This window comes from Solanum tuberosum, unplaced genomic scaffold, assembly GCF_000226075.1.
Source record: "Solanum tuberosum cultivar DM 1-3 516 R44 unplaced genomic scaffold, SolTub_3.0 scf00142, whole genome shotgun sequence".
Lineage (NCBI taxonomy): Eukaryota > Viridiplantae > Streptophyta > Magnoliopsida > Solanales > Solanaceae > Solanum > Solanum tuberosum.
Window position 1 is genome coordinate 402,493 of NW_006239067.1, and position 25,905 is coordinate 428,397.

Genomic DNA, 25,905 nt, shown 5'->3' on the forward strand with positions numbered 1-25,905 from the left:
TCGTGTGAATAAGATATATATATATATATGAGGATCCACATTGAACATTCACAAAAAAATCTGCAATATTATTTTGTGCAAAACTTATTATTCAAATCTTTGCTTAAATTTTCTGAATTGATAATCACGTGCGTTGCGCGTGTCGAAAAACTAGTATTAAAAAATGCATGAAACCTTAAAATATTTAACTTTAATCCTAAAATTGGGACAAAATAATTTTCCGCAATTGAAATGAATTAGTGAAATAATGTTCAAATTATATTTTCCGTTTGGAAAGAGGGGTCGAATAGAAGGGAGGAAATTGTACAAAAAAAGCATATATAAAATACTCTCACATATCACACCTTTCTTCAATCTTCTTGCTTATCGGCCGATTTCTCAAGCTCTCTCTTCAGTGTTACAGGTAATACAAAGCAGCATCCTTTTCATGGCAGTTCAGGCCGATTTCATTGTTTCTATTTCAATACGAATGTGTATTGCTTAGTGTCTAGTTTTATTATTGGAAGATTTTTACATGTGTTTATGAAGATTAGATCTGGGTCTATTTATCGTTTGGGGTAGATTTTGCTTATGATTGTGTATTAGACTAATCAGTTTGTTGTATTAGCTTTGTTATGTTGAATCTGTGTTTTGATTTTTGGATGTAGGGTTTTTGATTCGTTGAAGTAATACTACCTACATCTGCCGAAACTAGTGGTGAAGTTCAATGGGGAGAAAGAAGGCAACAGAAGAGAATTCTGAACCTCCCAAGCAGGGCGGTGGAGGAGGGAAGTCTAAGAAGAAGAATAGGGTGATTGATGACGATGAGTACTCTATTCAGACCGAAGAACCTACAGTTCAGGAAGAGACAGCACTACCACCTGCTGGTAAGAAGGCGGCCAATAAGTCAGGGGACAAAGATGACGAGAAAGAAGAAGATGATGATGAGAGAAAGAAGCCGGCCAAGCAGGGTGGTGGTGATGGATGGAAGTCAAGGAAGAAGTATGTGGTAATTAATGATGATGAATACACTGTTGGGACAGAGGACCCTGTCGTTCTGGAAGAAAAAGTAATACCAGGTGGCAAGAAAAAAGCTAAAAAGGGGAAGAAGGGTGCCTCTAATTATGGAGAGGATTTAACAAGGGATAGTGACCAAGAGGATGAAGGCATTGCTCCCTTCTCTGGGAAACTGAACAAGTCAAAGCAGGGAAAAGCCAGTGCTAGTGTGTTTTCTACAGTTTTTGATACAATTGGTGATGAAGAGTCCGAGGAGGATGAAGAACCTGTCATTGCTGGTATGGGGAAGACTATTGGCAATTCATTTAGTGTGGCGCTTCTTGACGAAGAAGAGGAGGCAGATACTTCTTCTAAGTTTGACACAGAAACAGCTGAAGAGGATGATGCGCCAGAACTTATTTTTGCAGGTAAAAAGAAGTCATCTAAGAAAAAGAAAAAAAGTGCTGTCACTGAAGCAAATGTTAGGGAAGAAGCTGAATCAGAACAAGCTTGCCCAGGGGTGAACCCTGAAGAAGAAGCTAATGATACTGACAGAAAAAAACAGCAAAGAGATGTACCAGAAACTTGTAAGAATAAAACCAAGAAGAAAAAGGGTGGTAGTACAGTTCAAGAAGATGAGGATGAGATTGACAAGATTCTAGCAGAACTTGGTGAAGAAGCTGCTCCTGCACCGTCTGAAGAGAAAGTGCAGGTGCAGCTGGAGTCAAAAGATAATAAATCTAAGAAGAAAAAGGGTGGTAGAACGGCTCAAGAGGAGGATGACATTGACAAAATTCTGGCAGAAATTGGTGAAGGGCCACCAGCTACATCTGCACCTACTCTTGCTTCTCTTCCACAAGAGGAGAAAGGCCAATTGCAGCCTCAACTAGGTGATGCTGCTGTTGAGAAGGAAGCAGTTGAAGAAGGAGCTATGGAGTCTGCTGCTGCAAAGAAGAAGAAAAAGAAGAAGGAGAAGGAAAAAGAGAAAAAGGCAGCTGCTGCTGCCTCTAATGTAGAGGAAAAGCAGGAAGAAACAAAAAATGACGCAAAAGGAAAATTGGTAGATAAAAAACAGTCAAAGCAGGTTAGGGAGATGCAAGAGAGACTCAAAAAGATGAAGGAAACTGAAGAAAGGAAGAAGAGGGAAGAGGAGGAAAAGTTAAGGAAGGAAGAAGAGGAACGACGTCTCCAGGAAGAGCTAGAAAAACTTGCAGAAGAGAAGAAACGTTTGAAAAAAGAGAGAGAAAAGGAAAAGCTCTTGAAGAAGAAACAAGAGGGGAAACTGCTTACAGGAAAGCAAAAGGAAGAAGCTCGAAGATTAGAAGCAATGAGGAAACAATTTCTTGCTAATGGTGGGACACTCCCCACTGGGGAGAATAAGAAAGAGACAACCAAACGGCCAATTTATCAAACGAAGAAGTCAAAACCACAATCTCAGGCTAATGACAAAACGCAGGAAGAGTCGATTGAAATATCAGAAGTTAAAGAACATCATCAGGAGATTGTGTCAGAGGTTGATTCTGTGGAAACTGAGAAAGTTGAGGATGTGGATTCGAGAATTACCGAGGAAAAGTCAGAAATAGCTGATGCAGAAGAAAATGAAGTTGAAGAAGAAGAGGAAGATGATGAAGAATGGGATGCAAAAAGTTGGGATGATGCTGATCTGAAACTGCCTGGTAAGAGTGCTTTTGAAGATGAGGAGGTAGATTCAGAACAGCAGCCTATAACTAAGAAAGAGATTAAGGTTGCAAGTTCAGCTGTTCATGGTGCACCGACTCTGCCTGTTGCTGTCAAGTCGGTGATTCCTACTCAAAAAACTGCTGCAACTGTACCAGGTGTACTGAAGAATGACCGAAGTAGGAAGGGTGAGCCTGAGGATAGGGATGCAGAGCAAAATAAGCAGAAAGGCAGTCCTGAAGAACCTGGTGCTCCTAACCAGAATGAAGACAATCTCCGGTCTCCTATTTGCTGTATTATGGGGCATGTTGATACTGGTAAAACTAAGCTACTTGATTGCATACGAGGCACCAATGTTCAAGAAGGTGAAGCTGGAGGGATTACTCAGCAGATAGGTGCAACTTACTTTCCAGCTGAGAATATACGCGAGAGAACTAAGGAGCTCAAAGCTGATGCAAAGCTGAAGGTCCCTGGTTTGTTGGTCATCGACACTCCTGGACATGAATCTTTCACGAATCTGCGTTCTCGAGGTTCAGGCTTATGTGATATTGCAATTTTGGTTGTTGACATCATGCATGGGCTAGAACCACAGACCATAGAGTCACTTAATCTTCTTAAGATGAGGAATACAGAATTTATTGTTGCTCTGAATAAGGTGAAGATAATCTATGTTGATGCACTTTTCAATGGTGTTATTTTGATTGTATTCTTTTATTTCCTGTTGTTTAATTTGTTTCATTGATACTATTGCAATGCAGGTGGATAGGCTTTATGGATGGAAAGTTTGCAAGAATGCTCCCATTGTGAAGGCGATGAAGCAACAGTCCAAAGATGTTCAATTTGAATTTAATACGAGGCTTACTCAGGTTTTATAACTCCTTGAGTTGACCATTCCTCAATTTGTGGACCTTATCTCAATTGAATTCTGTTTAATTGTCGCAGATTGTTACCCAGTTCAAGGAACAAGGTATAAATACAGAATTGTACTATAAAAACAAAGAAATGGGGAAGGATACCTTCAGTATTGTACCAACTAGTGCTATTAGGTGTGTTGGTGTGTTATTCCTCTCTTTTATCCTTGGGCGTCCATCTAGTACTTCGTGAGACTGTTGATTTTTACTAAACATGTTCATTCCGTGGATCTTTAACAGTGGAGAAGGTATTCCTGACATGCTGTTGTTACTTGTTCAATGGACACAAAAGACAATGATTGAGAGACTGACTTATAGCAATGAAGTTCAGGTATGATATTCACATGATATCCTTATCAGTTAAATAGAGGTTCTCAATATGGGATGATTAACTGTTGTTACTCTTTGGCAGTGTACCGTGTTGGAGGTAAAGGTTATTGAAGGGCATGGAACGACTATTGACGTGGTTTTGGTTAATGGTGTCCTTCATGAAGGAGATCAAATCGTCGTTTGTGGCATGCAGGCATGGAAGTCTCCTTTTTATGTCCATTACTTTAGTCTTTAGTGAGCCATTACTTTGTTGCTATGTTCAAATCCTCCAGTGTGGTGATTTGTCTTGACATTATAAATTTCCTCTTTTCCTGCATTGTTTTGTGTGTAGGGACCTATCGTTACCTCCATCCGAGCACTACTAACGCCTCACCCCATGAAGGAACTCCGAGTAAAGGTAACTACATGTTTCTTTAGGCACTCCAGGTTACTGGTTTTGCATTGAAACATCTCTAGCCTACTTATCAGAAAAAAAGAAAATATTCTCTTACCTCAGTTCAACTCTCTAAATTTCCCCAACTTGCATGAGATTGAGTAGTAGCAGTTGTTGTTAGTTCAACTCCTTGTATAATCATAAAAACAATAAGGAGTTATTTGTCCAGTATGTATCATAAAAAGTAAAAAGGAGTAAAAAGAGGAGGGTGCTTGATGAGTGGGGAAAACTAATAATGGACGGGCTAAAAGCATTGAAGAATATATGTCGCAAGTATTCAGTCCTATTATTATGAAATTGGTAACAATGCTATTGAAAGCACTAGGGCAGTGCAAAAGCCATATTTACAGATACCCACAGCCAACAAAAAGCCTAAAAACAATGGCAGTTGTCCTATCAAAGAAACCTACTCCACTTAAAAATATACTTTACAACAACAGTAGCTCTGTTTGAACTCTAACGTAGATCATATGCTGGTAATATCTAGTCTGGGCTTGTCAAGGTAACACACTGTGCTAGAGTTATTAGTTTCGTCAACGCCAAATGTGGCGTACAAGAATTAAAGGTTTACTTTGTGTGTGGGGGTTCTAGCTCAAGAGTTATGTGGATGTATTGAAAGTTGAGTTTATGATGTCAGTTGTTCTTTTGGTCCCTTCTTTTAACAGTACCTATACCCTGGTTTATTTGAACCCCTGCCTTTTGAGATATATGTAAATCATTTCAATCTTGTGGATGCTTTCATGGATATGGAATTGTTGAGCTGCTACATTAATCCTAGATTGCTGATAACACACTTGGTTTTTGCCACTTTGAATTTTCTCTGAACAAAAGAAACAGAAGATCAGAAATTTGCTGTGAGGCTTCCACATTTGTGTTCAAATTCCAATTGCCCCTGTTAAAATAGGCTTTACCCACAATCAAGATATGCACATTACTTATTTAATTTTCCGAACGTGGGACACAAGTCTGCAGGTTCAGTTATGTCCTAATTATTTTTGTACTTTTGGACCTTGTGGTCAATGGAGCATGAAAAAAATCTTAAGAATGAAGTGATTATCATGTTATTTCTTTGAATTTATCTGATATATGATTTATCTAATGGCGTACTGATGAAAGTGCCTTCTTTTGTTTGGGCAAAATTCTTTCAGGGAACATATTTGCATCATAAGAAAATCAAGGCTGCCCAGGGTATAAAGATAACCGCCCAGGTATTATCAACTACTTGTAAATCTGTGAGCTCATTTTTGGTCAGTCTTAGAATCAGCTTAGGAAGTCTATTGGGTAGGAAACTTAATGCAGAGACTCAGAAGTGGATTTTATTTTGACTGATCTGTTGTTAGAAAATGTATGTATTTTGAATCTTAGATTAGTTTGTTGTTAAAATCAGATGATGCTATGTTTGGGTTCCTAATTTCCTTTTAATTAAAAAGAAAATTAGCTTTAGTTTTCTAGGATCAATCAAGTAGAGTAGGGTGTCATCTACTGGATATAACTTTTGAGTCCTGATTACTGTTGGAAGTCGAATAACTTTTCGTAAAGATTTGGAGGAAGCTTCGTAATTGCACGAAAAATATTAAGTGGAGGAGCTATCTCTTTGCACGTATACCTCTTTCCTTTTTCTATTTTTTCTTGTCAGGAAACCAACCAATGCACTTGATGTCTCATGTTAAAAAAAAATATGGTGAAATTTGTGCAAGAGCATTGGAAGGTTATTCTAATTTGGCACATATAGTCTCTTCTTTTCTTTTTGTTCTGTTCATGATGTCCCTGAGCATATCAATGCTGTTCAGAATTTCTGATTTCCTAAGTCGGATATTTTGTGATACCTTTGAAAAAAATTCTTTTGGAATAGCTGTACAAATACCATCCTATTTTGACTTGGAATAGTTGTAAGAAATCCAATGGTTGTTCTTGTGTAGTTTGTTACTTCAGTGAAATTTGACTTGGAAGTTCAACTTGCGAGCCATAACCTTTCAGTCCCTTGCATGGGTGTATTGATATTTTCTTCTACTGATGTGTGATGCTTTCACTATTTACTATATGGCTATATATTTAGTGGTGGTTTTCCATGAATAAGTGAGACTGAGAGATTTCTCCTTTCCCCTCCTTTGTTCTTTCTATTCTTGTTCAGGGATTTGAGCATGCAATTGCTGGCACTAGTCTATATGTTGTGGGGCCTGATGATGATGTGGAAGACATCAAAGAAGCAGCTATGGAAGATATGAAGTCAGTGATGAGCAGGATCGACAAAAGTGGAGAGGGAGTATATGTTCAAGCATCTACACTTGGATCATTGGAAGCTTTGCTGGAATTTTTGAAGACCCCAGAAGTAAGCATACCTGTCAGTGGGATTGGCATAGGTCCTGTGCATAAAAAGGATGTCATGAAAGCTAGTGTTATGCTTGAGAAGAAGAAAGAGTATGCAACCATCTTGGCCTTTGATGTTAAAGTGACACAGGAAGCTCGGGAACTTTCAGATGAACTTGGTGTCAAGGTTTTTATGGCTGATATTATATATCACTTATTTGATCAGTTTAAAGCTTACATTGACACTATCAAGGAAGAAAAAAAGAAGGAAGTTGCTTAAGAAGCAGTCCTCCCCTGTGTGCTCAAGATCGTACCAAATTGTGTCTTCAAGAAGAAGGATCCAATTGTTCTGGGAGTTGATGTTCTTAAGGGCAGGGCATTGTCAGGGTATTAACTTTTCTTGTCTGCTGTCTCATATTCATTGATCTCATTCACCAACTTAATTATAAAAAAGGAAAAATTAAAGATAATGGAATCTCTGCATTTCATTCGGGAAAACTAGCTTTTGTGCACATCAGCAATACAAATAAGAATAGATAATCAATATTTAATGGGTTGTGCTGATATTATCAGATTTTCTCTAATTTCATGCTTCCATTAGGTTGGGGAAAGGGGTCTTGATTTCTCACATTGATTTCTCGTTAAATGTATAACTTCTCTATGTATAACCTTGTTTGAGACAGCTAGTCTGACATAAACAAACTTATGGACAATAATTTTTTTTTTTGGTTGATAAAGTAAGTTGTTCATTGATTGGCATCAAGAAGATGCCATGGATACAAAATTAGATGTGCTAGCTCCTATACAAGATGCTATGAAAGGTTCGGGGAGCTAGCCAAACACCATAAAGGGAACAACCATGTATGGGCCAGTCTAATGTAAGGGAGCTCACAAAATCTGGAAAAACAACTTTAGCAAGTGGTTTAGAGTTGACAACTACATCAAAACATTTTGTTGTTTCAGCCTTCTAAAGGCTCCAGCTCTCAACAGCATCCATTTGAGGCTGAAAAGAGCTAGAAACAGATGCCACATGTCTGCAGCTACCTGACATAAGTAGTATCTGTTAACTAACTGGAAACATCTCCTGCAGATGTTGTCCTGTGTCATACATGCATTTTTAGAGCCAACCAGCTAAAGCATATCACTTTTGGTGGGAGTTCTGTTCCCCAAATTAGTTTCTATGGCTAGAAGTCTAAAATTCCATTCTGAGCATCTAGCAATTTTTATCCCAGTTGTACTGTGTATTCCTTTGCATTAGGACCGCAGCTTAATGCTTCAGCAGCCCGAGTCTTCATGTTGAAGCCTTCCAGATTACACATCAAGTCAAAAAGGCTCTCAAGTTCCCAGTCATTCATGTTTCTTCTGAAGAGGGGACTCCACTGATTGCCTTCTCTATTCTGTGCAACTGTAGAGTCACGATCTCATGCTATCAGGAAGAGTGATGGATAGGTTTCTCTAAAATTGGAGTTCTCTATAACCTTCCAGAATTTTACATTCAGGGAATTTCCAACGTTGAATGAGACTTCTTTATGAAATTCCTCCCATAGCCTACTTACATGTTTCCATGACCCAACTCCATATGGAGTTCTGCTTTCCTTAGTGAGTGACTCAACTTACCATGTTTGGCGGCAACCACTTCCTTCCATAGGCTATTGTCCTCCATTCCATATCTCCAAAGCCATGTAAACAACAAACTTTTGTTGTGCTCCCTGATACCCAACCCCCCCGTGGCTTTGGTCTAATGACTTAAGACCATTTAACAAGGTGAAACTTGTGTCCTTCATTGTTATCCTCCCAAAGATAATTTCTTCTGATTTTGTCTTAGCTACTTCAATACCTTACCAGGCATAGGAAATAATGGCATGAAGTAAGTGGGAATACTGTCCATGACAATATTGATAAGAGCAAGTCTACCACCCATAGAAAGATATTGCCTTTGCCAAGTAGCCGGCCTTTTCTCAATCGTTTGTACTACTACACTCCATATTCAAGTAGACTTGAATTTTGCCCCTAGAGGAAGGCCTAGTTAAGTGGTGGGGAAGGATCCCACACTGCAACATATCATGTCAGCTAGTACATGGATCAGTATCTCTGTAGACTGTTTCCTATTTGTTTGGTGAAACTATGCTGTAGTGATATTCGAAGAATCAGTGTTAGCACGTAACTGTTCTCTCTATAATTCTTTCTTATAATTGGGTATCTTGATTATCTAACAAGGTTCCATCAGAGTTTTTGCATTTATGATTAGAATCTAGCTTTTCTACTGGTTATTATTATCATTGAGTTTTCTCTGCTTTCAAAAGGTTTTCAGCATTCTTCATTTACACCATGATTTGCATCTCCAAGGTAAGGTTTTTATTTTGTTTTATTTTCAAGATTTGGACCTTAGGGAAACATGTTTAAGTTCAGATGCAGATTTCATTGTACTTATCCTATTTCTATTTTTCGTCCATTATTAATTCTGTCATGCTTCCTTTAGACCTTTTGCTCGATGAGCATTTACCACATCGAGTTCAAGTCTTGTTTGCGTGCTCTCATGTCTCTTTAGTTAATTGTAGTTAGATATTCCTGCATAATTTTTTTGGTGTGTGTAACATTATGTACTTCTCTCTCGTTTTACTTTTCTCCACACGTAGTTCAGTATATTGTTTGTTGCCATGATTTAAGTTGAAGGGTTTACCTTGATTATGCTTTCCACTATCAATGTTTATGCTGGCAATAGTAGCACCCTACAGTTTGTGATTTTACTGTTGAAAAAATAGTAGCACTCGTCAATTCTCTTTTCTATAATCATTCATAGACTTCAAAAATTTCATGTATATTGTGGTTCTCACTGTGCTGAGCTTAATTTGAACAGATTGGATCTCCTATATGTATTCCTCAAAAGGACTTCATTGATATTGGTCGTATTGCATCCATTGAGAACAACCATAAGCCTGTTGATTCTGCAAAGAAAGGCCAAAGGGTGGCCATTAAGGTATGAAGTGGTTGAGACTTTGTAAATTTTGTCATGGATTTGCTAGAATTTTGATCTATCTTCTCTCTTTATTACTTGTTTGTAGAATGTAGGATCGGTGTGTAGTAGTTTCTCTTTAATTCCCAATATATGTTTTGTATATCATCATTGTACAATTACCTATTTCAGGAGTTCTAAGCAATTGATTTGATCTTTGCTTATATATACCCATGATGTCTCACTCCCTGCACATGTTTACAGATAGTTGGATCTAACCCTGAGGAGCAACAAAAGATGTTTGGTAGGCATTTTGAAATGGAAGATGAGCTTGTCAGCAAAATTTCAAGGAGGTCTATTGACATACTCAAGGCCAATTTCCGGGTATGTAGAGTTTTGGGTGAAGCTCTTTTGTTTGAGCAAATATCTAGTTTTGCTTACTGCTGCCTGCTTCTTTAACCTTTTACAGAGAGACCTCTCAGTTGAGGATTGGAGACTTGTCATGAAACTGAAGACCCTCTTTAAGATACAATGAGACAGGTTTTTGTAGCTTTCAAAGGGGTTGGTTCTTGGTTCTCCGATAAGCACCATCGTAGGGGCTTAGCAGCTCATCGAGCAATAAGTGGTGATTTGACTGTAAACAAGAGTTTGGACCCAATGTTCATGCACCTCAGAGACAGAAATGAGCAAAAGTGAAGAATGCAATTGGTGTTGCCTGCTGCAACTGATTTCTTTTGGTTAGTACTCCGAGCATTCTGTATATGCTGTTTTTGGTACTGAAGTGAGGATTTTTGCCACATTGACCAATGGCAGAGTTGTACAGGGGCATAAAATAGCAACGCATTTTTCATGATACAGAAATGTGATTTTGACTTTGATATACAAAAACCGTGCAAAAGATTATTGGTTGGCTATTGTTGGCAAGTTTTTCATATTAGTATCAATCCAATCCTTTTTATAGATATAAAAATTAGTAGGTATTACTCAGGAGTAAGATCCCTTGTAATATACAAGTGTTGCACATATGCCTTGCAATGTAATAGTATTAAAAAGATGATGGTGAACTAGATACAAAAGCCATATCTTTCATTGTTTTAGATTAAAAAGGAAGTAGAAATAAAATTAGTTACAACATACATGAATGATCAACCCCACCCCTTCCCACTTGTTCAGTGAAGGCCTCAATGCAATCCTCATCTTCCATCTCCAAATCATCAGCAGTGAGTGTGGGATGAATCCTCTTTCCATCATAAATAAACCCAAGTTGTTCATGCTTGAGATTGAGTTTTTCACAGTAACCAAGGATCAAAGTTTGTAGGGGAGCATCTCTTCTGATTCTGATGAACACGTCAGATTCCCTCTGGGTCATTACCCTTATGGTTTATATGCTCCTTTTTCACCTCTTGATCTGCTGCTGCTGCTGGGGTCTCCATATGTTTGATAGTAAGGTAAATGACTGGTGAAGAATGAGGATATTTTATAAGCCCTACTTTGTTGGAAAACTAAATAATCGAGAATCCCATCGGTTGATTTTCTAGGAATTGAAAAGTTGGCATTAATATAGAACATTGCACCTTTATATTCTTTGCGGAGTTCGACAACATTCTGCCATTTGGATAAAACATATTAATGCAAACACTTTTAAACACAACCGTTGTATAGGATAAAAAGAAGTATAATTTACATAAATCTTATAGTGTTAAGAGTTAATTACATTATTTCTCTACTCTTTTTTTAAATTACAAAAATATCTCAAAATTTATGGATTTCGGATACATTACTAGATTTCCAGATACATCACTAGGCATCTAGATATATAGGTAAGAGATTTATCCGTGAGGGGAGGGATGTATCAGAGAGGAAATATGACATCTGCATACATCACTGGGCTTCCAGATACATTAGCAGACATCCGGATACATAGGTGAGAGATGTATCAGAGAAGAGAGTGATGTATCTGGGAGGAGGACAGAGTTGTAACAACGAGAGGAGAGTGATGTATTCGAGAGGGGATTTTTGAAATTTTTTTAAAGAGAAAAGACATAAAGTCACCACTGAAGTTGTCCCGAATTTTTAAAAAGACACCTTAACTTTGCAACCGTCCTATTACCCACTAAATAATTATGAAATGATAATATTATATCATTTTTCCATCAGCCCCAGATTTTAAGAAGCAATTGTTTTCACACACCAATCATTACATGAAACGTGTTAATTTAATTAAAAATATATATTTAACAAAAAACATTTTAAGTTTTTTCTTTATCTCTCTCTTAATTTTTGACTTATTTTAATTTTGATTTCATCTTCCACCCCCACTTTCAAGCTGATCCATCCCTCCATTTTCTTTCTTTTTCTTCACCTCCCACCCTCACCCCACTCCGCATGTCAAGTTGAAGGTAAATTTAAAATTTTGAAAGTATCGTCAATTACTCCTTTTCATATAACTCCAAAATTAGAAATGATAATTTTAAAAGAATCAATGAATTCCCCGAAAATTGAAAGAACTTGATTGAAATCAGATAAAAAAAAACCTATATGATACCTCCTAATCATTTTGAAATCTAATGGGTTTGTCAAATTGTTCGAAATGTAAGAAAATATTTAGATAAAGTTTTAAAATTAAAGAGAGTAAAATTAATAGTAATAAAAAAACGAAAGGTGAAGTTATGGTAAAAATGGTGACATTGAAAGTGAGAAGCTTCAATGAAGATGACAATGAATTTTTGAAGAAGAAAGAAGAAAGAAAGAGAAAAAATAATAAGGAAAACAAGTTAAAATAATAAGAAAATATATTTTATAATAAAATACTTGTAAAAATAAAATTATATTAGTTATTTTAGGTTGCTCACTCTGTTTTGAGAGAGTGCACACACTCTCTATGTAAGGTGGACAAAAATGATGTAATAATATCAGTTCAATATTGTTTAGTGGGGTAATAGAACACCCGCATAGTTAAGGTGTCTGTTTAAAAATTTGGGACAAGTTCATGTGTCACTCTATGTCTTTTCTCTTTTTTTAAATGATAGGAAATTTTAGAGATTATGGTAAAACAAGATGTGTATTTAGGTTATTTTTTCATAAAAAATACCTTTTCTATTCACTTTTACTTGTCAAATACTCTTTCCATTCCTATTTACTAGTATACGTGCCCGCACGTTGCGCAGATGATTTAAAATGTAATAATTTTATAATTAAAATTAACTAATAAAATATATTATGTATTATGCAGTTGATAATATATTTAATTTATTATAATAATCATATATATATATATACATAAACCTTAGGCTCGCCTACGTGGCGCCGCTACAAACCAGTATATCCCTTTTAATTTATTTATTTCCAAAACTATCCTTTTCCTTACATAAAAAATTGTGACATTTATGAAAAGTTGTGACTTTTATGAAGAGTTGCAACTTTTATGAAAAATTTGTGACTTTTATGAAGAGTTGCGACTTTTATGAAAAATTGTGACTTTTATGAAAGATTGTGACCTTTTTGAACGGTTGCAGCTTTTCCAAATAGTTGTAGCTTTTCTGATAAGACACAATAAATATTTGTTCACACTAACCTTTGTTGTCTATAAATAGAGGGATTTCATCTCATTTTAAAACAACGAAAATTCTAAACCTTCTCTTCTTCTTCTTCACAATTAAATATTTCTGTACTTTGCTCCTGTTGAGTGACTCACTAAACACCATTGCTTATGTTACAGATCCTGATATGTATTTTATAGTTATTAATTTATGCTTATATTATTAAGGATAAATGATAAGATGTAATAATTTTCATTTTTCTTTACTTTATTAATGTTTGTACTACGTAATTTTGTATGTAGGACAATATAGTGTTTTAGTTTTAATGAGTGATAGATTTTAAGTATTATTTTATAAATTCCGTGATATTAAATTTCCGCGCGAAGCGCGGGTAATTTTACTAGTAATATAATAATACAAATCATTACCTTATTTATTTGAGCACATTAAATTAATATTATTAGTACACAATTCATTTTATTGTATTAAAATATTATATCTATAGTTGTATCAGCTATAAGCTTTCAGTTTTGTAATATATTATGTTGAAATTTTTATGTGTTTGTACTTTATTATTTTTATGTCGTTTGAATTAAAAAATTATGTCAATAATTTACTGATTCTAACATACAAATAAAATATTTGATATCATGAGATTAAATGACATGTTGATATATTTTCTATATATATTTTATTCAAAATCAAAAGATATTCAAAAGTTTTTTCCGTATTAAATTTGTGTAAAAATATAATATAAACTTGATTTAAAAGTAAAAATTATCTTAATTAATACAACCACTATATTATATTAAGTCAAAATTTGTATTGGATATTTTAAAATTGAATTTAAATCGTATCAGAAAACATATGGATATGAATGAGAGGATGTTGATTTGAACTTTATCCGCTAAAGTATATTATGAGTAATTATAGTTATCTTGTATTCAAATTTAAAAAAAAAGTTGAAAATTTAAAATTGTACCATATATTTTAGAATCACAAATTTTAACTTAATTCAATGTTGTTATATAATATTGTGAATTCTTAAAATTTTTAAATGACTTATAATTGTTATACTGTTCAAGATAGAATTTAACACTTACTAGACATAGATAAATATTATTTATCTTAAATTCAAAAGTTTAAATTTTATTTATCATAAAATTATTTTTCAATTTTAAAATTGATTGTCCTATATATTAATTCAACAGATAATCGCAATAAGTTTTTAAAATATAAATAAATTAGATAAATATAAATATAGAATATAACCAAAAAAAGAAGAACAAAAGCCTACGTTTTAGTGGCAAAAAATGTAGTGCTGTCAAGGATAAGATTAATTACTTATTTTAAAAAAAATTAAATTCCAAATTAATTATTCAGGCAATTTTGATAACGTTTTATATAATTAGCAAAAACAAAAATAACAAAATTCCCTGTTTCTCTCACTGTAGAACCCAAATTATAGCCTGTTTTAAATTTATGTAAATGTAAACATAAATTTGTAGTTCCTAAATTTTAGCACCATTATTGGGGTAGTTATATATGTAAATGTAAATATATGTAGCCCAATAATGGTGCTAAAATTTTGACTTAATATATGTGTTGGAAATAAATTTAGCCTATTTGTTTGTAACTATATTTCCACAAAATATCTAACCGATAATTACATGTACAAATAATGATGCTATAATTTACGGTTGTACAGTGAGAGAAACAGGGAATATTGTTATTTTTGTTTTTGCTAATTATATAAAACGTTATCAAAATTGCCTGAATAAATTAATTTGGAATTTTTTTTTTTAAAAAAAGTAATTAATCTTATCCTTGACAGCACTACATTTTTTGCCACTAAAACGTAGGCTTTTGTTCTTCTTTTTTTGGTTTATATTCTATATTTATATTTATCTAATTTATTTATATTTTAAAGACTTATTGCGATTATCTTTTGAATTAATATATAGGACAATCAATTTTAAAATTGGAAAATAATTTTATGATAAATAAAATTTAAACTTTGAATTTAAGATAAATAATATTTATCTATGTCTAGCAAGTGTTAAATTCTATCTTGAACAGTATAACAATTATAAGTCATTTAGAAAATTTAAGAATTCACAATATTGTATAACAACATTGAATTAAGTTAAAAATTGCGATTCTAAAATATATGGTACAATTTTAAATTTTCAATTTTTTTTTAAAATTTGAATACAAGATAACTATAATTACTCATAATATACTTTAGCGGATAAAGTTCAAATCAACATCCTCTCATTCATATCCATATGTTTTCTGATACGATTTAAATTCAATTTTAAAATATCCAATACAAATTTTGACTTAATATAATATAGTGATTGTGTTAATTAAGATAAATTTTACTTTTAAATCAATTTTATATTATATTTTTACACAAATTTAATACGGAAAAAAATATTTTGAATATCTTTTGATTTTGAATAAAACATATATAGAAAATATATCAACATGTCATTTAATCTCATGATATCAAATATTTTATTTGTATGTTAGAATCAATAAATTATTGACATAATTTTTTTAATTTCAAACGACATAAAAATAATAAAGTACAAACACATAAAATTTTCAACATAATATATTATAAAACTAAAAGCTTATAGCTGATACAACAATAGATATAATATTATAATACAATAAAATGAATTGTGTACTAATAATATTAATTTAATGTGCTCAAATAAATAAGATAATGATTTGTATTATTATAATAAATCAAATATATTATCAAGTGCATGATACATAATACATTTTATTAGTTAATTTTAATTATAAAATTATTACATTTTAAATCATCCGCGCAACGCGCGGGCACGTATACTAGTAATAACAATAATAATAATAGTAATTATTATTATTATTATTGTTGTTGTTATTGTTGTTATTATTGTTGTTGCTATTATTATTATTATTGTTATTGTTATTATTAATATTAACTATAAAAAATAAATCTTTGGAAGTTTCTTTACCATTATCCGTTAAAAACGGTAAGAATATAAATGATTTTTTTTTAAATGTGAAAAACTTAAATATAATAATAATGATGATAATAATAATAATAATATCTATATTAATAATATCTATATATTATGTATACACACGTTACAAAACCATATTTTTAGAACAATTTTAATTTTTTTTATCGTTTAATTATTATTATGATTATGATTATTATAATTATTATTATTATTATTATTATTATTATTATTATGATCATTATCATTATCATTATCATCATTAGTATTTAGTTTGCTATAAATAAGGAGGTTGTGAAAATATAATTAAAATTATCTTTCCACAAAAAAAGGGAATACACACGTTACAACACCATATTTTTAGAACAATTTAATTTTTTTTATCGTCTAATTATGAAAATGCTTCAAAATCATTTTAAAAATAAAATAATAATTTATTATTTAATATATTACATGTCTTTAATTTTAATTATTTAAAAGTCTATTTTTTGTGGCACTGACACGTGTCACTTTTTACTTCTCCTATTATATATAGATAGATATGTCGTCCTTACTAAAAATATATATATTTCTTAATACTTGTCATTTCACAAAATCAATACATAAATGATATTATTCTTCCTATTTAACCCTTGAGAGTTTTTAGCCTCGAAAGTATGTATTTGACCAATATAGGGAAACTAAGTAATTAATTCATTTTCATTGGTCAAATTAATTAATCAAAATAGATCACTCCCTCTATTCAATTTTACTTTTCACTGTTTGACTTGACTCACCCATTAAGAATACAACTATTGATATAAATATTTTACCACACTATCCCTATTAAAAGTTGTCTAGTATTTGGTCTTGGAAAATAATTTGGAGAATAAGTATTTAATGTTGGGGTAAAACATGGAAAACAATAATTGTCTTTTCTTGATATGTCAAAAGTGACAAATAACATTGAAAATCTATTTTAGGAATAAATGACAAGTAAAAGTTAACACTCATTTTTTTGTGTGGAAATTACTGTTTTGCCCCTCTCGATGTCGACCTCGAGTCGTTTTTGATTGAGTTTGAAAAGTTGGTTTTGAACTTTGAGTTAAAAGTGGAAATTTTTGGTAAGTTTTGAGTTTGAAAGACTAAGTTCAAAAGTTGTTTTTAGTGTCTTTTGAAGTTTCGAGTGTCAAAATGAAATTACGTCGATTCCATCAGTCTCGAAATGTGAAATTTGATTTGCGAGAGTTGTTGATTTCAACTTTGGAGTTTCTTTGAGGATTTGGGGCCCTAAGTTGTGAAATTGTGGAATTTTTGCCTTTGGGTTGACCTTGGTCAATATTCAGGGTTCAGATGCTTGATACGCTCAAATTACACCTCTTTTCAGAAGCATAAGCGATCGTTATCACGTAAAGAACCCAACTTCTAGGTTGGGGTCAATCCCACAAGGAATATGGTGTAGACTTAAGTTCAATAACGATTATATTCGTTTAGCCAATGTATTTCCGAGACAAATAAGTAGAAAAGGGGGCGGGGGTATTTTGTGTAACAAATTTTGGAAATTATGAAAGTAATTAGTAAGCAAGATTCAAACTTTTGTTGTTATCAAATTGAGAAGGAAACTAGGGCATACGTGTTCCCCATAAGCTCATAACTCCGTAATCCTAGTAATAGCAATCCCTTCCTAGTGTATTACATGCAAAGCGATAAGCTATGTATCTCTAAATCCTTGGTCCGACATCTAGAGAATTTTCACCCCGCACCTTGGTCCGGCTACGTGTGTATAATTTACTAACCCTTACCATTACCTCATATTAGACGTCACATCGATGTATGGCTTAGTTTTCACCCTCGCACCAATCGACATTAATTCTATTAGATAGTATCACACTAAATCTATGTTGACAATTCTTTTCTTATTAACTACCTCCTTGGTCCGACAAGTAGCAACAAGGCGAGTTTCTAACGTTGCGCACCGTTAAAAAGACTTCTAGACGAAAGAATTATCAATGCATGCAAAACACTATTCGGGAATTACTTAGTTACTATTCATACTTCGTTAATCGCTCATAGTTCCCATAACCCTAGTTATGAATTTAGTTACCCATATTAGCAAGAAAACAATTCATAATGTTTGAAGAATAAATCATGAACTTACGTAGTAGAGTAGAATAATCCCAGAATTTCGACTTGAATTTCAAAGTAAAAATCACCAAAATGTGCTTAGGAAATTAAGAATTGCTAAAGTTGCAAGTTAATCTCCAAAGCAAAAAACTAGAATAAAAGTAATGAAGTCTAACCCCAAAAACGAGGTTTACATGCCCTATTTATAGAAAAACAAATTCTAAATAAAAAGGAAACAAAATAAGGAAATAATGTTCCAGCACGCGTCTTCTCTCTATGACACTGACCTACAGACTGTGGATTGATCTACGGTCCGTAGGTCCCTTCCGTGACTCAGGACTTAGCCATTTTTTCAACTTCAACAATTGACACCTCCCAGCTTCAATCGATGGATCCACAGTACGGTCCGTAGATTAGTCTACGGTCCGTAGATCATCCTCCATAGCTTCATACTTAGAATCTTCCAAAATCAGGTACTGGAACCCCTCTCAGTCGCATTTGACGTATCAACAGTACGGTCCATCATTTTCAACCGTGGTTCCACACTTGGTCAAGAATTCCCTGATCTCTCCATGCCTTTCTAGTCCATCTACGATCATCATCTACGGAACATGAATAGACCTACGGTTCGTTAATCACATCCGTAGATGGGCTTTTCTGCACATTCTTCAGCTGTGTCTCTCAGTTTTCGCGTCTGAACATCTTTTCTGCAAATATAATAAAAATACATAAAAAAATAATATAAAATGGCCCTAGACACACACAACTCTTAAGTGAAATAGTATTAAAAATACCGTAAACTCACGGTATATCAACACCCTCAACTTAAATTCGTTGTTTGTCCTCAAGCGACGCACTAAGACTCTAAACGACACTTTGTATAGAAGCAAACATTTCAAGCACAAGCAATCACATGGCTCTCTGCCCCGACTCTCTTCTCGAGTTTAAATCTTTTCTCTCAGACTCAACAAGCTAGCTTGTACGAATCCAAACATGACAAAGACCGACCAACCAACACACAACATACACTGTTTTACTATCACCAAGGTACCAACTTTCCGACAATGTAACTAGTGCCCTTACTTCAAATGAAATCCCTTTTTCACACAATAAATTTGATTTTGAGTACAAGGATTTATTCAACACTCACACTCAGAAGTAACTTCAAGTACAGTTAGTGCTCAATACCATAGGCTTGCCCTTATTTTCACTGCTTAGACTCTCCAAACTAGGTTCTAGGATCACTATAGGACTTTCTTGGCTTGTAACGTAGGCTCAGGGTCAGGTGTGGTGCATTTGGGTACGTTTTAGTGACTATCTGCCCTTCTTGACATTGCATTAGACTTTCTACCTCTTTTTGCCCTATTTTTGACATCCTACCGTTTACTTCTTCCCTTGATTCTCTTCAACCATGGATGTGACTTTAGACTTTGTAGCTCTTTATATTGCACTTTCATCTTTTTCTTGCATTTTATTCTTTTCTGTAGATTTCAACAAGTCATGTCCTTTCCTCTCTTTTCTTTTTCTCTTTTTCAATAACAAACTCTTTTCATACCCATTTTCTATTGGTTTCCTCTTTCATAGCCACCCTTAACTTATGGATTTCCCATTGGTTGAGGTGCATAATACCCTATGTCGGATCAGGGCCAAGATTGAGGTTACTTTTTTACATTAGCCACCCTCAACTTAGGCTTTTGGCCTAAGTCGAGGTGCACATGTCCAAGGAGGGACCGGGGCTAACATAGTAGATTATGGGAGGGTGAGTTAGGGGTTTAGAAAGAAATGGTCTAATTTAGGCTTAAAGCATTTGGATCAAAGGGATCATTTTATTTCATTTTGTTGGATTCTTCTTTTAGGCAATTTTCGGACTTATCAGAACAAGAGCCTATGATCACTTCCTAGCCTCTAGAGTAGATTGTCTTATCAGGACTAACCGGGCAAGTTCTAGATTGGCACAAAAATTGTTTAAACAATCAACTATTCTCACACATTTTTGGCACATAGTATCATTATCAGATTACCCAGTTCAAGTTTTAGCTTAAGACATGCCATCAAGTTGGTTCATTATCATGTCCTACTCAGAGCCAACACATTCAACTCATTCTAGCCTACATATTTTTAGCACATATCATTTTTGGACGGGTATCATTTTTTTCAAAAAGCTGTTGCCATCATACTTCATTCTTTCTCATGCTTATACACAAACAATCCTAACACATGCCGGTTCAACAGAGATTTAGCAGTCTCTTGGGGGAAAAGAACACATGCAAGAAAACCCCAAGAGAGGATTATGAGTAGGGTTACTCAGACTTTACCCTATCACTCACAATCCACTTACCCACCCCAACAAAAATAGGTGCAATTGTCCCCAATGCACACAAAATACAGTAAAAACTAATAGATTTGGGTGAAGCAAACCTGTGGCGCATAGCGCCGCTGAACCATCAACAAGTGGGTGGGTCTGGTTTCCCGGATCCCGCTACAACAACATTGGGGCCACCCTCAGTAGTGCCCATGTCAGCAATCACAACACCATCAGTAGTGCTATCAATCATTCTAACCGCACCATCAGTGTATCATGACCCACAATATTCGGAACATCCGAAACGGGCATAGAACTTGATTCCCCAGCAACACTCTCACGAACCCTCTCCTAGCACAATTGCTCATCTAATATCGAAGCCCTCTTAGCCTGCTTCTCCTGCTTGTGCTCCCTCTTCTTGGCTCTTTCATCCTCAGTGGCCTCAAATGTGTGTCTAGATCGGTGCCTCTTACCTCGGGCATGTGTGGGCTCGGGCTGCTCCTCTGCATCCCCACTAAATAATGCATCAAGGACCATATTGTCAGACAAAGCAGTAGGTGCAGCTTGTGGCTCAACTGCAGGTGTGGCAAGAATGACATCAACATCGGCTCGGAGACTGGCTAACTCGGTTCGGAAAGAGGATAGATCTGTGGTCAGGGCCGGTCGCTTGAGGACTCTCAATTCAAAGGCATCGAGACGCTTATTAACAGCCTGGACCTTCTAGTACATCATGGTCTTTATCCTTCGCTCCATTCTGGCCTCAGACTCTGCTATCAACTTTTGCATCCATGGCCGGACATGGTGGAGCAGCGTGGCCATCTGAACCTCCAATTTTTGAACCCTAGCCAATGGTATAACAGCAGCTCCTAAAGGCGTGGTGGATCTGGATGAGCTAGGAGCCCGACTCGCGGCCTGAGATGAGTAGGCCGGGACATCATCAGTGTGGGCTGGAGGGGTATGATCGTCACCCTACATCTGCCCCGCAACATCTACTAAGTCAGCTCCCATGGGCAGCACATCAACCTGTGGCTCTCTGCGTAGTGCCGCCACATTTTCCTCATCCCGAATGAGGCCTATATCCAGTGTCCCCGTGGGTCGGATCAACTTGTCACAACGCCAGATTGACACTCCTGAGTCCCTACATAACTGGAAAATGAAACAAGGAAAAGGGTAAGTGGTGGAGGCTTTGAAAGCCCTCTCATGTATCTCCACAATGAGCATGCGGGCAAAATCAATTTTGAATCCCGCAACCAATGCTGCTACCATGACCACGCGGTCCCAAGTTAGTGCGTTGTCAGCCTTCGTGGGAGAAATCCGATTGCGAACCAACAACTAGAAAAATTTAGCCACAAATGTGAGAGTGGCCTTCTTGATGCTTACGCCCGGAGTGGTGACTCACTCGGCTCGCTCTCCTTCAGTAGCAATTTGACTAGCTAGCCAGTGTAATAAAGTCTCTCTTTTCTCGGCGCTCTGCTGGAACTCTCTGCCCCGTACAGTGTCCTATCTATAGTCAAATTCAGCCGTGTTGAGTGCCCAATAGTGATCAGGGCCAGGACCATAGAGGAACCGGCGGATGGTGGTCTCAGAGATGTCTACAGAAAATCCGCGCACTAGTGTAGATGTGAGGGGTGCCTGGGCAGTGGGTCTGGCATTCTTATGGATAGAACCCCGAAGAGTAGCCGCATAGGAAACATAGAACTTCCTCACAATCTCCTCGCTATAGGTGCCTGGTTCTCGAGCCATCCACTCACACTTGTGACGTTGAAAGAGCCGGTGGATTTCTGGTACGGTGTATAGGCTCCCAGTGAGGACTCTGCGCTCCTTTGTAGTAAGCCGGGCCATATTCTCTTTGTCATTTTTCATCTTGGCATCCCGATAAATTTTCCATTGGCCCTCAACACACCATCTGTTTGGCTCCCCAGCCACTAGATCAGGGTCATAGCTTCGTGGCACCGGGACTTCTCCAGAACTAGTGGCCTCATCAGACGAGGCAGCTTTGTCATGTGAACCTGAGCCTGTGGCGGATCCAGAACCGGAGCCGAAAGCATGGGCGGGCTCAGAGCCGGAAGCAGTGGCAGACTCTGAGCCGGAAGTAGAACCAGCCTCAGAACCGAAAGTAGAACCAGTCGGTGACCCGATCAGTGTGTTCTCCTCATCAGACTGGGAGACAGTGACTACGTTGGTGACCACCTGCCGGGATGTATTCTGGGTAGCCCGAGGTGCAGTAGGAGATGTCCTCGTGGCTGGTGGAACATATGCTGGATTCTTTTCTGCATCCGCGTCTTCATCAATCAGCTTAAAAGTAGGCGCAACAGATTTTGATTTTCCCCTTTTGGAGTAGGTCACTTTCTTCTTAGGCGCCATGGTACCTGTGGATGTCTAATTAGTACCAAAATAAACTCATAACACACTCGAAAAGATTTTAGAACTAAGAACGAACAAAAACGAAAAACAGAAAAAATTTCAGACAGTGGCTTCAGTGACCACCTACGGTGGGCATCTACGGTCCGTAGGCTGACCTATGGTCCGTGGATCCCCTCCGTAGATCGAAGGTACCAAAAAGTCGGTCTCTGCTGGGAACCACGAATTTGTAGAACGGTTCGTAGATTGATCGACGGACCGTAGTCCACTTCCGTGGTTACATACTTGGTGAAATTCTCATGTGCCATAAACCACAGACCTGATCTACGGTCCGTAGATTGACCTACGGCCCCTAGATGGGGTCTCGTGGATGAGATCTGTGCCAGGTCTCACACATGCTTCGATTGGAATCCCACATATTTGCCATAGTCACCAATATCCTAGTCTAATAATGTATTTCAACATAAATTATTCTAGTTCGTCATTCTAGGGGTTCCAATTACTCAATTTTACAGGTATTTTCTACGAGATAAGGAACCCTAAGTCGAAACTTACATTTAGACTTATATTTAGTTGTTTTTTTTACATACAACAAAGCAACACAATCACAAATCTAAATGGTCCCAAGGGTGCATTCACTTCAATTTAGCATACAATTTCATATATAATTCCCCAAGGTCAAGACCCAATTCCGGACTTTCTATAATCAATCGATGAATGAAATTCAAAGTGAGGGGAAAGTTTATTACCTTACAATTAGTGGGAGTGGGGTGATTGTGTGATGACTCGACGCTTTCGATACCACAACTTTGCCTTTACGCACCGAACCCGTACACCGGACCTCTTGGGGAATTTTGGGGATGAGTGGAGTTTGGAGAGAAAAGGAAATTTGGGATTGTGGGGAAAAGAAATGGATGATTAATTGGGGAGTTATGGAGTGATTTAAGGGATTGGGAAGTTTAGAAACGGTTTGGGAATAAAGTGGGAATAATTTGAAATTGGGGGATTTTAAATAGGAGGTGTCTGGGTCGGGTCAGGCAGAACTAGGGTTTGGACCCACGAGACCCCGTCTACGGTCCGTGGGTTGATCTACAGTCCATAGATTTGGACCGTAGATCACTCTTTGACTTAGAAAATTTTAGAGACTTACCTGGGATCTACGGACGCTATTCACAGTCTGTGGGATGAACCATAGACCGTCAATGGGATCCGTAGACCTCTGCACCATACCTTTTTCTGAAGATTCTACTTTTAGCCCCTGCACATGTGGCAACCATTAGCCCTTTCTTTTTACATTTTCTGGACACTTTTTAGACACGGACCCTATGCTATATCTAGCCAACACTAAAAGAAAAATCACCCAATTATCTAAATGAGTACAGAGAAGCAACTAAACAAAGAAAACTACTAAACGGAAAACAAGAACCTATTGTTGGCTAGATTTTTACATCTTGGGTTGCCTCCCAAGCAGCGCTTGATTTAACATCGCGGCACGACGCAGGCCTCTTGATTACTCAGACTTCATCAAGATAGTAGGCCTTAACAACTTCTTGCACATTTTCCGCGTTTCCTAGATAGATCTTGATCCTTTGCCCGTGTACCATGAACCTTGTTCCTTCATTGTTCTCAAGCTCAACCGCTCCATGGGGGAGCACTTTTGTGAGCAAAAATAGCTCGGTCCATTTGGACTTGAGTTTACTCGGAAACAAGCGCAACCTAGAGTTGAATAAAAGCACCAGATCCCCCACAACAAATTCTCGCTTTTCAATTCTTTGATTATGATACCTCTTCATCTTCTCTTTGTACAAGGCAGAACTTTCATAAGCTTTTAGGCGAAACTCATCAAGCATATTCAAGTAATTCATTCTTTGATTAGATGCAGCGCCCCAATCCAAATTTAGCTTCTTCATTGCCCACATAGCCTTATGCTCTAGCTCTACAGGTAAATGGCAAGACTTCCCATATACAAGTTGGTAAGGAGACATACCTATGGGAGTCTTGTATGCAGTGCGATAGGCCCATAGAGCATCATCTATCTTCCTTGACCAATTCGTTCTATTAGCATTCACAGTCTTCGCCGAAATCAATTTGATCTCTCTGTTGGACATTTCAACTTGCCCACTAGTCTGCGGATGGTAAGGTGTGGCCACATTGTGGCGGATACCATATTTCTCAAGTAGCGCCTTGAACAACTTATTACAAAAGTGAGAACCCCCATCGCTAATAATAGCCCTCGGTGTACCAAATCTGGAGAAGATATTCTTTTTCAAGAATGCGGTGACACTTTTACCTTCATTGTTGGAGAGCGCAACTGCTTCCACCCACTTCGATACATAATCAACCGCAACAAGAACGTATTTCATCCCATATGAACTCACAAATGGACCCATAAAATCAATGCCCCATACATCAAATAACTCTATCACCAGTATAGGATTCATAGGGAGCTCTTGCCTCTTTGAAATCCCTCCTTCTCTTTGGCAACGATCACAAGACTTGGCGAAATTATGAGCATCTTGGTGGATGGTAGGCCAATAGTATCCACACTGCAAAATCTTATGCGCAGTCTGAATACCACTATGATGCCCACCAACAGGCGATAAATGACACACCTCAAGTACACTCAACATCTCAACCTCGGGCACACATCGATGAATAATCCCATCAGCACAACTACGATATAAGTAAGGCTCATCCCAAAAGAATTTCTTCACATCATGCATAAACTTTTTCCTTTGGTTAAAAGACAAATCCGTGGGCACCAAATTGCTTGCCAAATAATTAGCAAAGTCTATCAACCAAGGAATCAGATCATGAGAAGCAACCAATACCTGTTCATCTGGAAAAACATCATTAATTTCAGCCCTATTACCAAGCTTTAGCATAGCATCTTCCTCTAATCTGGACAGGTGATCGGCGACTTGATTTTTGGTCCCGTTTCTATCTTTTACCACAAAATCAAACTCTTGCAGCAACAAGACCCATCTAATCAACCTC

At 36.4% G+C, this 25,905-nt stretch overlaps 2 protein-coding genes across 2 annotated transcripts; both read left to right on the forward strand.

Annotated features, from left to right (window-relative positions):
- The first annotated feature begins 269 nt into the window (after positions 1 to 269).
- On the forward strand, positions 270 to 10,638 carry LOC102598850 (eukaryotic translation initiation factor 5B-like). Its single transcript, XM_015310798.1, has 12 exons — positions 270 to 403; positions 648 to 3,307; positions 3,411 to 3,518; positions 3,595 to 3,698; positions 3,804 to 3,894; positions 3,976 to 4,086; positions 4,225 to 4,290; positions 5,475 to 5,534; positions 6,458 to 7,020; positions 9,491 to 9,610; positions 9,851 to 9,970; positions 10,056 to 10,638. The coding sequence occupies exons 2-9, from the start codon at positions 707 to 709 to the stop codon at positions 6,911 to 6,913; spliced, it is 3,597 nt and encodes a 1,198-aa protein (XP_015166284.1). The 5' UTR covers positions 270 to 403; positions 648 to 706; the 3' UTR covers positions 6,914 to 7,020; positions 9,491 to 9,610; positions 9,851 to 9,970; positions 10,056 to 10,638.
- LOC107061485 (eukaryotic translation initiation factor 5B-like) lies at positions 8,711 to 10,121 on the forward strand. The gene is made up of 5 exons (XM_015310789.1): positions 8,711 to 8,793; positions 8,937 to 8,979; positions 9,491 to 9,610; positions 9,851 to 9,970; positions 10,056 to 10,121. Exons 1-5 carry the CDS (start codon positions 8,711 to 8,713, stop codon positions 10,119 to 10,121), a joined length of 432 nt encoding a protein of 143 aa, XP_015166275.1.
- Positions 10,639 to 25,905: the final 15,267 nt, after the last annotated feature.

Bases quoted from the DNA above. Each gene is read 5' to 3' on its own strand.
- LOC102598850 (XM_015310798.1), top strand. From the start codon at position 707: ATGGGGAGAAAGAAGGCAACAGAAGAGAATTCTGAACCTCCCAAGCAG. The intron at 3,308-3,410 runs GTGAAGATAATC...ATTGCAATGCAG, and splicing joins TTATTGTTGCTCTGAATAAG to GTGGATAGGCTTTATGGATG. The intron at 4,291-5,474 runs GTAACTACATGT...AAATTCTTTCAG, and splicing joins TGAAGGAACTCCGAGTAAAG to GGAACATATTTGCATCATAA.
- LOC107061485 (XM_015310789.1), top strand. From the start codon at position 8,711: ATGGATCAGTATCTCTGTAGACTGTTTCCTATTTGTTTGGTGAAACTA. The intron at 8,794-8,936 runs GTAACTGTTCTC...TGCTTTCAAAAG, and splicing joins CGAAGAATCAGTGTTAGCAC to GTTTTCAGCATTCTTCATTT. The intron at 9,971-10,055 runs GTATGTAGAGTT...AACCTTTTACAG, and splicing joins TACTCAAGGCCAATTTCCGG to AGAGACCTCTCAGTTGAGGA.